This window comes from Podarcis cretensis, assembly GCF_951804945.1.
Source record: "Podarcis cretensis genome assembly, chromosome: 6".
In the NCBI taxonomy this organism is placed as follows: Eukaryota; Metazoa; Chordata; class Lepidosauria; order Squamata; family Lacertidae; genus Podarcis; species Podarcis cretensis.
In genome coordinates this window covers 84,285,818-84,300,488 of record NC_137175.1, presented here as the reverse complement: position 1 = coordinate 84,300,488, position 14,671 = coordinate 84,285,818, and the positions used below count along the sequence as shown (strand labels likewise).

General features: G+C 40.0%; 1 protein-coding gene across 5 annotated transcripts in view; it reads left to right on the top strand.

Moving 5' to 3' along the window:
* CFH (complement factor H) overlaps nt 1-14,671 on the top strand; it is a 48,186-nt gene that overhangs the window by 14,373 nt on the left and 19,142 nt on the right. For 4 of the 5 annotated variants that reach the window (XM_079981170.1, XM_079981169.1, XM_079981167.1 and 1 more), the window contains exons 5-13: nt 887-1,081; nt 4,324-4,494; nt 5,818-5,991; nt 7,473-7,673; nt 9,103-9,285; nt 9,802-9,978; nt 11,669-11,845; nt 12,869-13,042; nt 14,002-14,184. In XM_079981170.1, the coding sequence (XP_079837296.1) occupies nt 887-1,081; nt 4,324-4,494; nt 5,818-5,991; nt 7,473-7,673; nt 9,103-9,285; nt 9,802-9,978; nt 11,669-11,845; nt 12,869-13,042; nt 14,002-14,184 (1,635 nt within the window). The remainder of the gene's footprint in view (nt 1-886; nt 1,082-4,323; nt 4,495-5,817; nt 5,992-7,472; nt 7,674-9,102; nt 9,286-9,801; nt 9,979-11,668; nt 11,846-12,868; nt 13,043-14,001; nt 14,185-14,671) is intronic. The other variant, XM_079981168.1, reaches the window with a different exon arrangement.

Sequence of the window (14,671 nt, the reverse complement as noted above, 5' to 3'; positions counted from 1 at the left end):
CCCGGAAGTGTCTCCGGACAGCGCTGGCCCCTGGCCTCTTAAGTGAGATGGGCGCACAACCCCAGAGTCTGTCAAGACTGGCCCGTACGGGCAGGGGTACCTTTACCTTTACCTACTAATATAGGTCTACTTTTTTTGTGGAGGAATAGTTTCTTCTTTGCTAATGGAAACATTGATATAGCTAGTGATTCATACTGTAGATATTGAAGATTTACTGGTTTTAAAAGGAATGTTTGGCTGCTGTGATAGCCAACGCTTTAGGCTATAGATTGTATGTTATGGCCAATGGCAAAGATAAGAAAAACTGAACAGACAATCTTGTGTGTATTAAATCCACACACAGCCAGGTTTCATTTTGATAGATCTGCTCAATAATTCAGTCTGGGCCAGGCTTCCTGTTTCCTGTGTGCCAAGGGGTAGATGCTTCTCCCAACACAGTGGAGAGAGACAGACGGAAATAATCAGAAAATGATGGGGGAATTGCATTTTCTGCATTCCTCTTTGGTTGATAAATAGTACACTTGAATGTCTTCTGTTGAGTACATTCGTACCTTGGATCCCAAATGCCCTGGAACACTTCCGAACATCACAAACCCGGAAGTGTTTGTTCCAGTTTGCGAACGTTCTTTTGGAACCTGAATGTCTGACGGGGCTTCCAGGGCTTCTGATTGGCTGCAGGAACTTCCTGCAGCCAATCAGAAGCTGCAATTTGGTTTTTGAATGTTTTGGAAGTTGAATGGCCTTCCGGAATGGATCCCATTTGACTTCCAAGGTACAACTGTATTATGGTTGTAGTAATTATGCTACTCATTTGCTACTGTTTTTCTTGATCACCTTCAAAAAATATATTGCTAAACTTTGCATGACGTTGTTATTTGTTTTATAGTGACAAAGTGTTTCCCAGTAAAAGCACCAGAAAATGGAAGAATCCTTATGACTGGAATACAAGACTTAGACCAGGAATTTCTGTTTGGCCAGGTGTTACGGTTTGAATGCTCCAGAAGTTTCAAAATCCAGGGGTCCGAACAAATCTTTTGCACAGCGCATGGAAACTGGAGTGACGATGTACCAAGATGTGTAGGTTAGTTGGGAGGAGGGGATAAAACAAACAATCAAAAGCAGCAGAAGATATGTTAAAGCTCAGTGCTTAAAGCCCCTTTTGCATGCCAAAAATTATCACCAAAGAGTTTGTATAAAATAATAGGGCTGTTCATTTAAAATTAGATCCATCAATTCCATACCCTCCAACATTTCTCTGATGAAAATAGGGATGTTCCGTTGCATAATGTTAATTTTACTATTTATACCCCACATATATTATTGGGTTGCCCCAGACACTCTGGGCAGCTTCCAACATATATAAAAACATAATAACATTTTTAAAACTATACAGAATTACCTAAAGATGGCTCGGGGGGTCAGATAACTCCATACCCTCCAACATTTCTCTGATGAAAATAAGGACATCCTAAGGAAAAGTGCCAACAAAGGTCCGTATAGTTAAAGCCATGGTTTTCCCAGTAGTGATGTATGGAAGTGAGAGCTGGATCATAAAGAAGGCTGATCGCAAAAGAATTGATGCTTTTGAATTATGGTGCTGGAGGAGACTCTTAAGAGTCCCATGGACTGCAAGAAGATCAAACTGATCCATTCTTAAGGAAATCAGCCCTGACTGCTAACTGGAAGGACAGATCCTGAAGCTGAGGCTCCAATACTTTGGCCACCTCATGAGAAGAGAACACTCCCTGGAAAAGACCCTGATGTTGGGAAAGATGGAGGGCACAAGGAGAAGGGGATGACAGAGGATGAGATGGTTGGACAGTGTTCTCGAAGCTACCAGCATGAGTCTGACCAAACGGCGTGAGGCAGTGGAAGACAGGAGTGCCTGGCGTGCTCTGGTCCATGGGGTCACGAAGAGTCGGACACAAGTAAACGACTAAACAACAACAAAAATGGGAAAGTGGGACATTCCAGGATCAACTCATATACCAGGACAGCTTCTCTAAATCAGGGACATCCCTGGAAAATAGGAACATCCCTGGGAAATAGGGTCTGCAGTTCCCATTAGCTTTACCTAACTAAATCAATGATTTAATGAGTCTTTGAATTTATTGATGGTGTGTTAACATGTGTGCCTTATCACATGTGATGTTCATGTGTACATGTGCCATCAATGGAAGCATGTCTTGTGATACTTGGGGGTCAGAAGATGGTTCACCATGGGGACACTTTCTTTTTTACAGTAACAGGGGGAGATCAGCAGTATAGGTACAAAACCAAGGATTGTACATATTTATCACAGAAGAATAAGCAGTAAATGTGCAACTGCCTATAACTATGACCACAGAGTGGAGCCTGGAGAGAAAGAGAGGGAGGTGGGGAAAGCTACTGTCATATTATAAAGCAAGAAGAGGTTGCTAGGAATCTGGCACACTGTAACAGAGGCCTAGATTTCATGGAACAACCCTGACATGTAAATTAAAAGGATTTTGTACATGCATAGGTTCCTTTGAGCCCGACATGGTGTGATTCCCAAAGCAAGCAGCTTGGATTCTCCTGAACCTTCTCAGTTCATTGAAAAATAGCTTTAAAGGGGAGGTGTGAGGCTTCCTGTCCTCTCTAGGTACCTGACTAGAATGGAAGTAAATGACAAAGATGGAGGAGAGGCAAGGGTAAAAGGTAGAGAAAGAGGTGAGGGGAAAGCTGAACCGGGCTGGAGCAATTTTGATGAGGTCCCATAAAGACTGAATGAAGATTGAACAATGGGGACGCTCTTAAATGCTTTATTTCCTTAAAAGGTGGGGGGATGTTACTTGACACAACAGGCAAGCCATCTACAAAAATGAGGTAGGGTATTTTTAGCTTCCTGTCACAGGTAGTTTAAGAAGCTGCTTGAGCACATTGTTCTCAGCCATTGGTGCTGAGTGAAAAAGTAAGAGATGAGTACTTTGTGCAAATTGGATAGAGTACCTCTGCCATCCAGAGTATCATGTTCAAACCTGGGCAACTAGCCTTTCCAGATGCCAGCTTGTAGAGACAGTGCTTTGGGAAAGGCCATTTTTGTTCTCACCAGGGCTAATGAATGGCCAAATAATGGATTGTGGCCAGGCACAGAAGCAATCCAGTGTAGAGCAAGGCATTTTCACGCATCCAGAATCCTTAGGCAATGAGGCCAAGCACAATTCCAGCAGGGGAGGAGAGGCAAGGTTGCCACAGCTCACTTCCTTCATTGTGCTTCTATGACACAGGCATTCACTTTTTGAGTAAACGAGTCAAGATGCTCAAGGGAAATGCTCAGCATGATAGAGAATAACCCTTGTTGCAGTGCGGGTTTCAGGGGAGCATTACTCTCCTGGCATCACTGCCAGTTAGAGAAAGGGGAAGGTCAAGGCAGTGAGGAGCTCAGCACAGTGCAGTGGCAGTGACAGTGACAGTGCTGAATTGACTCTGCCACTGCACCTGTGTCGCAACTCCCCACTGCCTTGCCCCCCACTCTTGGTAGTTGGCAGCAATGTACAATGTTGGGTAGCCCAGGTGAGCAGTGCCAAACCACCCACACCAGCCAGCCAGCCAGCCAGCCACAACTCTCTCTCTCTCTCTCTCTCTCTCTCTCTGTGTGTGTGTGTGTGTGTGTGAGTGAATATATATATATATATATACATAGTGACAAACCATCAGCAAATGTTGGCTAATATTGTATGGCAATTTGCCTAACATACACATTTTTGCAAAGCCATTTCCCCCTACACAATGCATTTTTGTATGCTATTTTCCAAATATGTATGTATTTTAATCCACACAGTACCCTAGCATATGCACCTTTCTACACATTAGTTGGCCAGAGAACTGCAAAATTCAGAGCAGTGAGAATTTCGAAGGATGTCTGTGTTTTGGTTTCTGAATTGTTTTGCGAAGGCAAATAACATTCATGTTCAAATACAGATTCACCTTCAAATATTGATGGGATCAATTCATATTTAAGCCACTAGGAAAGGTTGTTAAAAGAGAAAAAAGTGGTGTGTCACTGTGACTCCTAAAGATTCTTTCAACACCTAGGAAACATATGGAAGCTGTTGAGAATATTTTATGTCACTGGACTTGAATCTAGTTCACTCCTGAATGAGAATTATGACTTCAGTTCTGCATTTAGCTTGCTCTCGTGCATGATTACGTGACTCCTTCTGAGTTCTGGCACCTTAGAAATGGGAATACAGTGAATTGTTCATGGAAGAAACTTTTTAGAAACATTGCATTACGTTTCTTTTTGTTACAAGTTAACACCTCGTTTCCTAATACGGAAATTTTGTTTGTATTTCGCGATAGAAATTACTTGCCAAGAAGAAAACATTGATCATGGATATATACTAAACCCAAAGAACCTTTACAAAGAGGGGGACCGAGTGCACTTCTCATGTTTTAATGGGTACAAGCATGCTGAGAGATCGGATGCTACATGCACTCGGAATGGGTGGAGTTCAAGACTTGCGTGCATAGGTTTGTATGTTTCCAGTTCCTAGAGCTGTCGGTGTTTCAGTGTAACCCTGTGCATGCTTACTTTGAAGTAAGCCCACTCTGTTGCACAACTCTCTGAGGGAATTGTGCAAAAGACTGCAATTTTAGTCAAGTGGATTGGATTAGATAGATTGATAATACTTTATTCGGCTATAAGCCCACAAGGTAAAACAATTCAATAAATAAAATAGCATTTTACAATCTAAAATATCAACTAAAATATTTCAACGCATAATCTCCTTCACATTAAATTGGATTAGATAATTTAAAATAGATCAGAACGTTGTCCTTGTTGAATCTGGACAATGATTTTTACACCTTTAAAACTATGCCATTTTGTGTTTTATACCGGTATTTATTTATTCCTCACTTACATCTTGCATATAGGAGGGAATGCTCCTACAGTGGTGTCTGGAAAGGCACCTATTATTAATATTATTATTATTATTATTATTATTATTATTATTATACCACCCAATAATCCAGAGGTTTCAGGGTGGTTCACAAAAAAGATCTATGACAGCAGAAAGGGAAGAGAGGAACATCTAGGATGGCAGTGGCATGTTGCAGCACTGTGCTTATATTATTTTAAAGGGACTAATAATTCGGTGATCCAAGAACAGAATACATGTGCTTTTGTTCCTTTTCAACTTTTGTTCCTTTTCAACAAAATACATATTGCTAATCAAGTAAATTTTCTTTAGCAAGTTCCGCTGATTCTGGTTTTGCAATCTTTTGCTAAGATGTTTAGATGTGAATTTTAATCTGTTCTTATTCTACTGTTATTTTATCTTTTTGAAAGTTATTATTATGATTGTTTACTTTCTTTTTTGTAAATTTATTTGGGTTTTTCAAATTAAATTTTACAATAGCATATCAACATACAATATAGAAACAAGATTCCATAGAATCTCCTGGACTTCCCTCATCACTTTTGTGGGTCCTATTGCTAGTCCTTTCCTCCTGCATCTTTTATAATAATCCAGATTTTTTGCATCTCCATTATGTCCAAAATTCACCATTAAACTGCAAGTGTTATTCCAACCTGACTAACAATTTTAAGTGTTTACAATGGTTTTTAAGATATAAATTTCCCCCTTTCCTTATTAAGACTTTGGTATTTGAAATTATTGCTTTTCTATCTTATTGAAAAATTTATTAATATTTCATAAATCACTTTGAAGTTTGTTTTTAACAAATAATAAATGCGTTCTCATACTGATGTACTGAATTATATCTAGCCAGGGAAAGAGTTTGTTGCTTGATCTGTTGTTGACCAAGTGTCCTCCTTGTATCCCTCCATAGAAATTGTCTGCTCCCCACCCCAAGTAGAAAATGGCGACTTCCATCCTAAGCAGAGTCACTATGACTATCAAGACACAATCGAAACACAATGTGAGTCTGGCTATCAGCTTCAGAACCGCCAATCCCCTTCCATGTGTACAGAGACGGGGTGGTCTCCTCCTCCGATATGTATTCGTAAGTAGCTTTCTCTTTGCAGTTTCAAAACATGCACAACTAGCATTCAATGCATCCAACTTTGTAGTTTATGAATTATATGCCCATCACGATGATAGTTGAGGTGTGTGTGCAGGGAGAGCCATGAACCTATTGCTCTATTACTGGAGGTCACGGGCTGTGCATGGAGACACATGGGGTCCCTTGGATGGAGGCTGGGTTATTCACAGTCAGAGTAAGGGCTCAGATTTTTGCCCACTGAAATGTTGTTCCCAAGTACAAAGTTTTATTGCCGTCATTCACAAATATATCGGAAGAAATTATTATTATTATTATTATTATTATTATTATTATTATTATTAATTTATACCCCACCCATCTGGCTGGGTTTCCCCAGCCACTCTGGGCGGCTCCCAATCAAGTATTAAAAACAATACAGCGTTAACTGTATTCTGTATTCTGTATTCTGCTCTGGTCAGACCTCACCTGGAGTACTGTGTCCAGTTCTGGGCACCACAGTTCAAGAAGGACACTGACAAACTGGTACGTGTTCAGAGGAGGGCAACCAAAATGGTCAAAGGCCTGGAAACGATGCCTTATGAGGAATGGCTAAGGGAGCTGGGCATGTTTAGCCTGGAGAAGAGGAGGTTAAGGGGTGATATGATAGCCATGTTCAAATATATAAAAGGATGTCACATAGAGGAGGGAGAAAGGTTGTTTTCTGCTGCTCCAGAGAAGCGGACACGGAGCAATGGTTCCAAACTACAAGAAAAAAGATTCCACCTAAACATTAGGAAGAACTTCCTGACAGTAAGAGCTGTTTGACTGTGGAATTTGCTGCCAAGGAGTGTGGTGGAGTCTCCTTCTTTGGAGGTCTTTAAGCAGAGGCTTGACAACCATATGTCAGGAGTGCTCTGATGGTGTTTCCTGCTTGGCAGGGGGTTGGACTCGATGGCCCTTGTGGTCTCTTCCAATTCTATGATTCTATGATTCTATGAAATATTAAAAACTTCCCTGAACAGGGCAGCCTTCAGATGTCTTTTAGAGATAGGATAGCTACTTATTTCCTTCACATCTGAAGGGAGGGTGTTCCGACTGAATGTCTGCATAGGCTCAAGCTTTTTGCAAAGATTTGATTTCAATGCTTGCAAAAATATCGGAGTTCCTCGCACCATTACCCTATGTCCTTGTTCTAAGGGTCAAAAGCTTGTCTCTGGGCTGGAGAAGACTGTGGTCTTCAAGCCCCAGCAAACTGTCTTTCCCCAGCTCTGACTGTTCCTGGCAGCAAACGTGGGTCTGGGGGCCACCTGCATCTTCTGCCACAGTCATCTATTTCTGTTTTCATACACAGACCAAAGAGGGAAACCCAGATAATATTCAGACACTGATACACTTGAGCCAAATGTGCAGCCTCCATTAAACCAGCCAGCCAAGGAAAATAGCAAGTGGAACATCCTGATTTATTTATGTTTGGCTTAACATTTTTCTCATCTTCTCCAAAGCAAAGAACTGTGACTATATTCGGATTGAGAATGGACAACTGTCTGATAGCTATGAACACTGGAAAGACTACTATTTTCCAAGAAGGGTGGGACAAACAGTTGACTATCGTTGCAGTTATGGTTTTCTACCAAGAAATAAAGAAACATGGGGTAGAAGTTCATGCACCAAATTTGGCTGGAATCCAGAACCAAAATGCTTCAGTAAGTTAACATTTCCCTTGCATTCTCAACTTTGATCAGAAATGGAAACGACAAAATATGCCTCTTCCGAAGGATGTGGAAGGAAAATGTGTAACGTGGTTAAACAGTGAGTAATCAGAGTGGAAAACTTTAAAATTTAATATGAAAATGTCTTCATATGGCACCAAAAATATAATAAGCGGAGTACCAGGTTGACCCATTTGGTAGTGGCGATTGTGTTCCATATGTGTGGGGAGGGGCTGATGGAAAAGATTTCTGTGTGATCACCACCCCCTGATATGAGTGGAAGATCTTGGCATTTGGGCAGGTGGCTATGGACGTAGGGGTGGGTTGGATCATCTTAATCTCTCATCCTTGTGATTGTCACACAAGTACATTGTAAGTCCCTTCTGTCAAATGCCTGTGTAATATTTTAAGACAAAATCCTAAATATACGCCTATTCTTTAAGTATAAAAAATAATAGTTATAATGGTATTTGAAGGGGTTCCATGTACACTTTTTCCTTTAACAAAAAATGTAACTGCTCAAGTTTGGTGTAATAAGTACCTGGTGCCATAGTGCTTTATGATGTGACACCCCTTCCTGGGTAATTGTATGGAGAGAAAAATGGTTGCCCTCCGATACCTATGGAGTCACCTCTCTTTTTCTCTATATGTCACACATCACAATGTGTCCCGTCCCCCCGCTTCCAGGGGCCTCTTGTTAGTGATGGATAAATCTGTTAGTTTTAGTTTCTTTGGGTTTCTAATTTTTCCAATCTTAAGTTCATTTCTCCACATTTCCACATCAGTTTATTGGTTTGAGTATGTGGTGTGTGTGTGTGTGTGTGTGTGTGTGTGTGTAGTGACAAATTGTCAGTAAATGCTGGCTAACATTGTATGGCAGTTTGCCTAACATACACATTTTTGCAAAGCCATTTCCCCCTACACAATGCATTTTTGTATGCTACTTTCCAAATATGTATGTATTTTAATCCACACAGTACCCTAGCATATGCACCTTTCTACACATCGGTTGAACAGAGAACTGCATTGCAAAATTCAGAGCAGTATTTTTTCGAAGGATGTCTGTGTTTTGGTTTCTGAATTGTTTTGCGAAGGCAAATAACATTCACGTTCAAATACAGATTCACCTTCAAATATGAATCGGATCAATTCATATTTAAGCAGCTAGGAAAGGTTGTTAAAAGAGAAAAAAGTGATGTGACACTATGACACCTAAAGATTATTTCAACACATGAAGGGGTCCATAAAAGACCTATTTTATGAATCATATTATGTGTCTATTTTCTACATCTATATGTTGCAAAAGCATATAGGAGAACTTTAAACCAAGTCTCTTGAGTAATGCACCATCTATCTTGAAAATAAGATTTCAATTGCCAAAATATGTGTCAATCAATGATGTAACCTTCTCCCCCCCTTTTAGAGAAATGTGATATTCCTAGACAGCTTGCACATGGTACATTCAATGCCCATACTTGGCAGAAGTTCATAGAAGGTGATGAAATTTCGTATTCTTGTGAGGTTGGATATGATCCTATAAATCAACAAGCTAAGGCCGTGTGCACCAAAAATGGCTGGTCACCTACTCCACGTTGTAATGTAAAAAGTAAGTGTTATTTATGGAATCCAATTTGACAATATAGAACCTGAGAACCTGGAGCCTGCCCTGTCCTACTGTGAACAACCAGTACTCTATATTTTTTTTGGACTTCTCACAGTTATAGGAAAGCTTAAGGATGTGCATGTTTGCAAATCTCATGTTGATTTGTAATGAGTAGCAGAGGAAATAGGCCTTTGCAGCACCTATCTCTTCTGAACATCTCCTCTTCACTGGGTGAAGCAATCACAAGCAGTCTGGGTACTTACCAAACATGTGGTAGATGGAGCTGAGCCTGGAAGAACTTGTTTAATATTTGTACTCAAAGGGTGGGACTTCTGACAGGCTGTGGAATGAACCTTAAAGTCTCTCTAAAACCTGAGCTACATAACTTAACCAGACTAGATCTCAGTTGAGAAATTTATGAAACATTGTAGTGGACTTCAAAAGAAGCTGATTCTTACCTAACAAAGCCCATCATAATTTATGGGTTCATGTATATAATATGTTCCTTTTCCTCATTAGAAATATGTCAACTCGAGGAACCACCAGATGGCTTTTTCACTGAAAGAAAAACCCGATATAATTTGAATGACAAAATATCATATCGCTGTCAGCCTGGCTTCACAACTCCACAAGGACTTGAAACGGGAGATATACAATGCCATGAAGGAGGGTGGAAGCCTGAACCAAAGTGTATCAGTAAGCAGTTTAAAGAATCATGTATTGTGAATGAAAAATGGGTTGGTTTAGATCACACATTGGAAAAGTCATTAACTTAAGCTTAAAAAGCAGTCTGCTCTACACAATATGGACTTCTTCTGTCTGTTTCCTCCATCTTCTTTCAGTGGTAGTAATTTCGAAAGCAAAATATTGAGGAACGTATTACAGCAGGAGACTCAAACTAACAACAAGAAGTTGTTTTCTTGGCAATCAATTGATGAGAGACAAAGTTCTAGGCCTCATTCATGAAATGCAAACTGGCAAATCCATCTTAGAGTAGTCAAGGAACTCAAATGTGAAATTGCTATCCATTTAGCTACAATATGTAACTTGTCCCTCAGATTAGCCTTCATAATGAGGCCTGGAAAATAGCTAATGTATCTCCAGTTTTTAAAATGGGATCCAGGGAGAGCCTGGAAGTTATAGTAGTAGTAGTAGTAGTAATAATAATAATAATAATAATAATAATTTATACCCCGCCCTCCCCGGCCAGAGCCGGGCTCAGGGTGGCTAACATCAATAAAATTACAATAAAACATAAGGGGGGGAACAAACAAACAAACAAACAAACAAAAAACCAGTTTATTAAAATACAAGTTAAAATACAATTTATAATGCAGCATTATTTTAATAGTAGCCCATAAATCGAAAACACAAGGGGAGGGAAATATAAGGGTCAGACTGAGTCCAAACTAAAAGCCAGGTGGAACAGTTCTGTCTTGCAGGCCCTGCAGAAAGATGTCAAGTCCTTCAGGGCCCTAGTCTCTTGTGAGAGAGCGTTCCACCAAGTCGGGGCCAGTACTGAAAAGGCCCTGGCCCTAGTTGAGACCAATCTAACCATCTTGCGGCTTGGGACCTCCAAAGTGTTGTTATTTGTGGACCTTAAGGTCTTCTGCGGGGCATACCAGGAGAGGTGGTCCCGTAGGTATGAGGTTACAGTTGCTTAATTTCTATTCTGCTTGCTTAATGCCTGTTCTGGGGAAATTTGTGGAAAGTATTGTGAAAAATAAAATAACCAACCATATAGAAAAAGAAATCTTGCTGAAGTCGAAACAGGCTGGCTGCTGTAAGGGCAAATCCTGTCTCACCCACTTAGTAGAGTTCTTTGAGTGTGTTAGCAGGCACATATGAATGGTGGTGATCTGGTTGACCCATTGGACTTTGAAAAAGCTTTTGACAAGGTATCTCACCAAAGACTCCTAAATAAGCTTAGCAGTCATGAAATAAGAGGTGAAGTTCCTTTATGAACCAGGAATTGGTTAACCAGCAGGAAGAAAGAAGTGGACAGTTCTCTGAATGAAGGGATTCAGAAAGTGAAGTCCCTAAGAATCAGTAATGGGACCTGTTCCTTTTAACTAGCTCATAGACAATCTAGAGTTAGAGGTGAGCAGTGAAATGGCCAGGGAAGCTGGTGATACTAAATTGTTCATGGTCATTGTAACAAAAAGAGACAGTGAAGAGCTCCAAAAGGGACTCTCCAAACTGAGTGAATTGGTGGTAGAATGGCAAAGGCAATTCAATTTAAACAACTGTAAAGTGATGCATATTGGGGCAAAAAAATCTTAATTTCACACGTATGTTCATGGAGTCTGAACTAGCAAGATTTTAGAGCATGTAAACTGATGATATAAAACCAATCATAAATATAATTCATTCTTTATTTCCTCAGAGACATGCCAAGTACCAACTCAAAATAATGTAATCTTTAACACAAGTCAGTCGGTTTTCTTGTTTGAAGAAATACTTCACTACAAATGTAAAGATGGGTTTGAAACCATTAAAAAGGCCACAGGTGACCATGTAGTATGCACAGAGAATGGGTGGAGTCCAAATCCTGAATGTCTACGTAAGTTATAATTTATCATTGTTTAATTATATAATTACATAACACAGCCTTGATATAATTATATAACACAGCCTTTGTCAATCAAACAAGGTTTGTTTCACTGATGTTTTCTATGTGGTTACATACACAGGCCACTAGTTTATAATCTTTCAGAAGCAAGGCCTCCAATTATCCTAGATATAGACTTTAGGATTATCTAGTATGTCATAACCAGCAATACTCTGGTTTCTCTTCAGATATTGCTATAACCAGCAATATCCTTTATTTTCTTCAAGTAATTTTCTCCCAGTGATTCCTAACGATTTTACATAACTAAAATACCTCAAGTTGGCATACATCAGTGATCTAATTAATAATAATCAGTAAGAATATATGTACTCATCTTGGATGTAATAAAGTAAGATATGAAGCTGGATTTTTAGCAATCTGATTCTGTAGATGAAATTGCTACATATAGGAGTCAGGCAACTTGCTCTGTGTTTAACAATGTGTCTGGCTTGCTCAGAGTTCATAGAAAAGATCTGAGAATACAATACCCCAACTGAAGCACCTTTTTTGCAGTGGTTCCTCCATCCAGGCAGACTGATAAGAAACCTTCACCTGGAAGGTAAAGGAATTCAATGAAGAAGAAAACAAAAACAGGAAAGCAAAAAGTTAATGGAATATATCCAAGCCCAGATTGTTCAAAGAATTCACACCATCTTCTAGATTAAGCATAGCATCAGCAACTCACCTGAGTGTGCCAGTTGTTGCTGTTGTTGTGAGAAAATAGAATTTGACTTCTTCTAGAGAAATTTTTAGGCAGGGAAATTTTGAAGGTATGCGGAGGGTGGACTCACCCAATAGCTGAGAAACATGGCATGCTGTTTTGTTAAAGATTTATTGGTCTTCACTCCTAGGGGGTCAGAGGTTATGCAAGCCTGCAATAAGTTTGATGAACATTTGCAAACATTTTGCTCAGCAGTTTAATTTCAGGCATGTTTGTTTTGAAATGCAATCTGCTTTGCTCAACATTTCCTTTAGCAATACATTGTGATGGTTTCCTTCTGGAGAAAGGGCTACTTGACCCTAGAAAGAACCAATATCAGCACGGAGACGTGGTGAAATTTTCCTGCCGTGGAAACCACAAAAGAGTTGGGCCTGACTCTGCCCAGTGTTATCATTTTGGATGGTCTCCACAGCCCCCAACATGTAAAGGTATCCATTTTTTTTCATAGCTTATACAAAAAGTAAATATCAGTGCGCTTGTTACTCTTAAAAATTTCCTGGCAGCCTTTTTTAGTAATGTTTCTCCCAAGTCTTACTGGGGAAGATTTCACTGGCTAGTGTATACATATATGCATTTTGTTTAGTGTTGTGTGGTCAATGGAGTATGGGAAGGAGGTGACGCCGATGGCGCTGTGGTCTCAACCACTAAGCCTCTTGGGCTTGCCAATTGGAAGGTCAGGGGTTCGAATCCGCGCAATGGGGTGAGCAAATTAGCTGCTGGAGTTTGGATTACATATAAATAAAGGCAGCTCCATGTATAGCAATGGAGGAAGAATCTGTTTTAAACAGATTTATGTAGGGAATTTGCTGGTTCCAACCTGATTGAGATCTGCTCACATTACACTGCCTATTGCATTGAACCAGCCAGTTATGTCCAAGCTGTCTCTGCATTGCTGAGTTTTGAAAGAGAAAGAAAATGCCTGAAATGAAATGAAACACAAAATTATATGGTATGTTATGCACACAATATACCCCATTATATAGTCCCATTTGATACAGGTAAATTTCATCATATGCAGGGGTTACATTCCTTGCTACCATGTGTATAAGCAAAATTATGTAAAGCAGGAGTAACCCCAGAATGGCCCTGTGTGAGCATCCCTACCTATTTGTAGCTGGGGGGGTTCATTCAGCAACATGGCAACCATTTCCCCCTGGCTTCCTCTACGCAGTTATTGGTAATGGGTGAAACTAGGAGCTACATGAGTAGTGCTGATCATTTGAGTCTTTCCCACATCAATGACACCATCCATTCCACACAACTGGCTGGAACTCAGCGCATCCAACATCATTTCATAATTGTGAAAATTCTATGTGGAAGGGTGTGCTGTCTAGACTTATTTTGGGTCAACAGATACAAGACTGAAGTGATGCTCTCTTACTTCCAGCACAAGTCGATCCTTGTCAGCCACCCCCCAGCATTTCGGATGGCAGTATTAGCGGTGACCTTAAGGAAGGATATGAACATGGAGAAAAGGTGGAATACAAGTGTAATTTCAGATTTGCAATGACTGGATCAAAGTTGATTGAGTGTTTGGATGGACAGTGGACATCTTTACCACTCTGCAAAGGTAAATTACAGGTGCATCTAAGGCATGTTCACAGGGCAAATGCTATGTGCAGATAAAACTGTTTTTGTTAACTCAGCAAAGTCCACCATGTGCATATATTCCACTAGGATTTCTTTTCTATTTACATGCTGGAATTTTCTGTCCCAGAAGTTTCCCAAGTAGCTGGAGAAGAAAAAGGTCTGCTGAAGGGAAAGTGGAGCATAACATTTGATGTCTCCATTTGAAGCAGAATCAGACCATCTTAAGTGTCTTCATGCTGTGCTTTATCATTGAAATGCTATGTTTAAACTAAAGCTCCCAAATGTGGCATAAAAGAATACATTTCTAAATTCCAGTCTTAAGTTTCCAATGCTTGGGACTGGGAATAAGATCAAAACTGAACAGAGAAAAGTAACAACAAATCAATGCTCAGTTATTAAGAATGAAGTTAAAATCATACAAGCCATAATAATATCAAAGTCTGCCTCTTCATTCTACTTCTGCAATA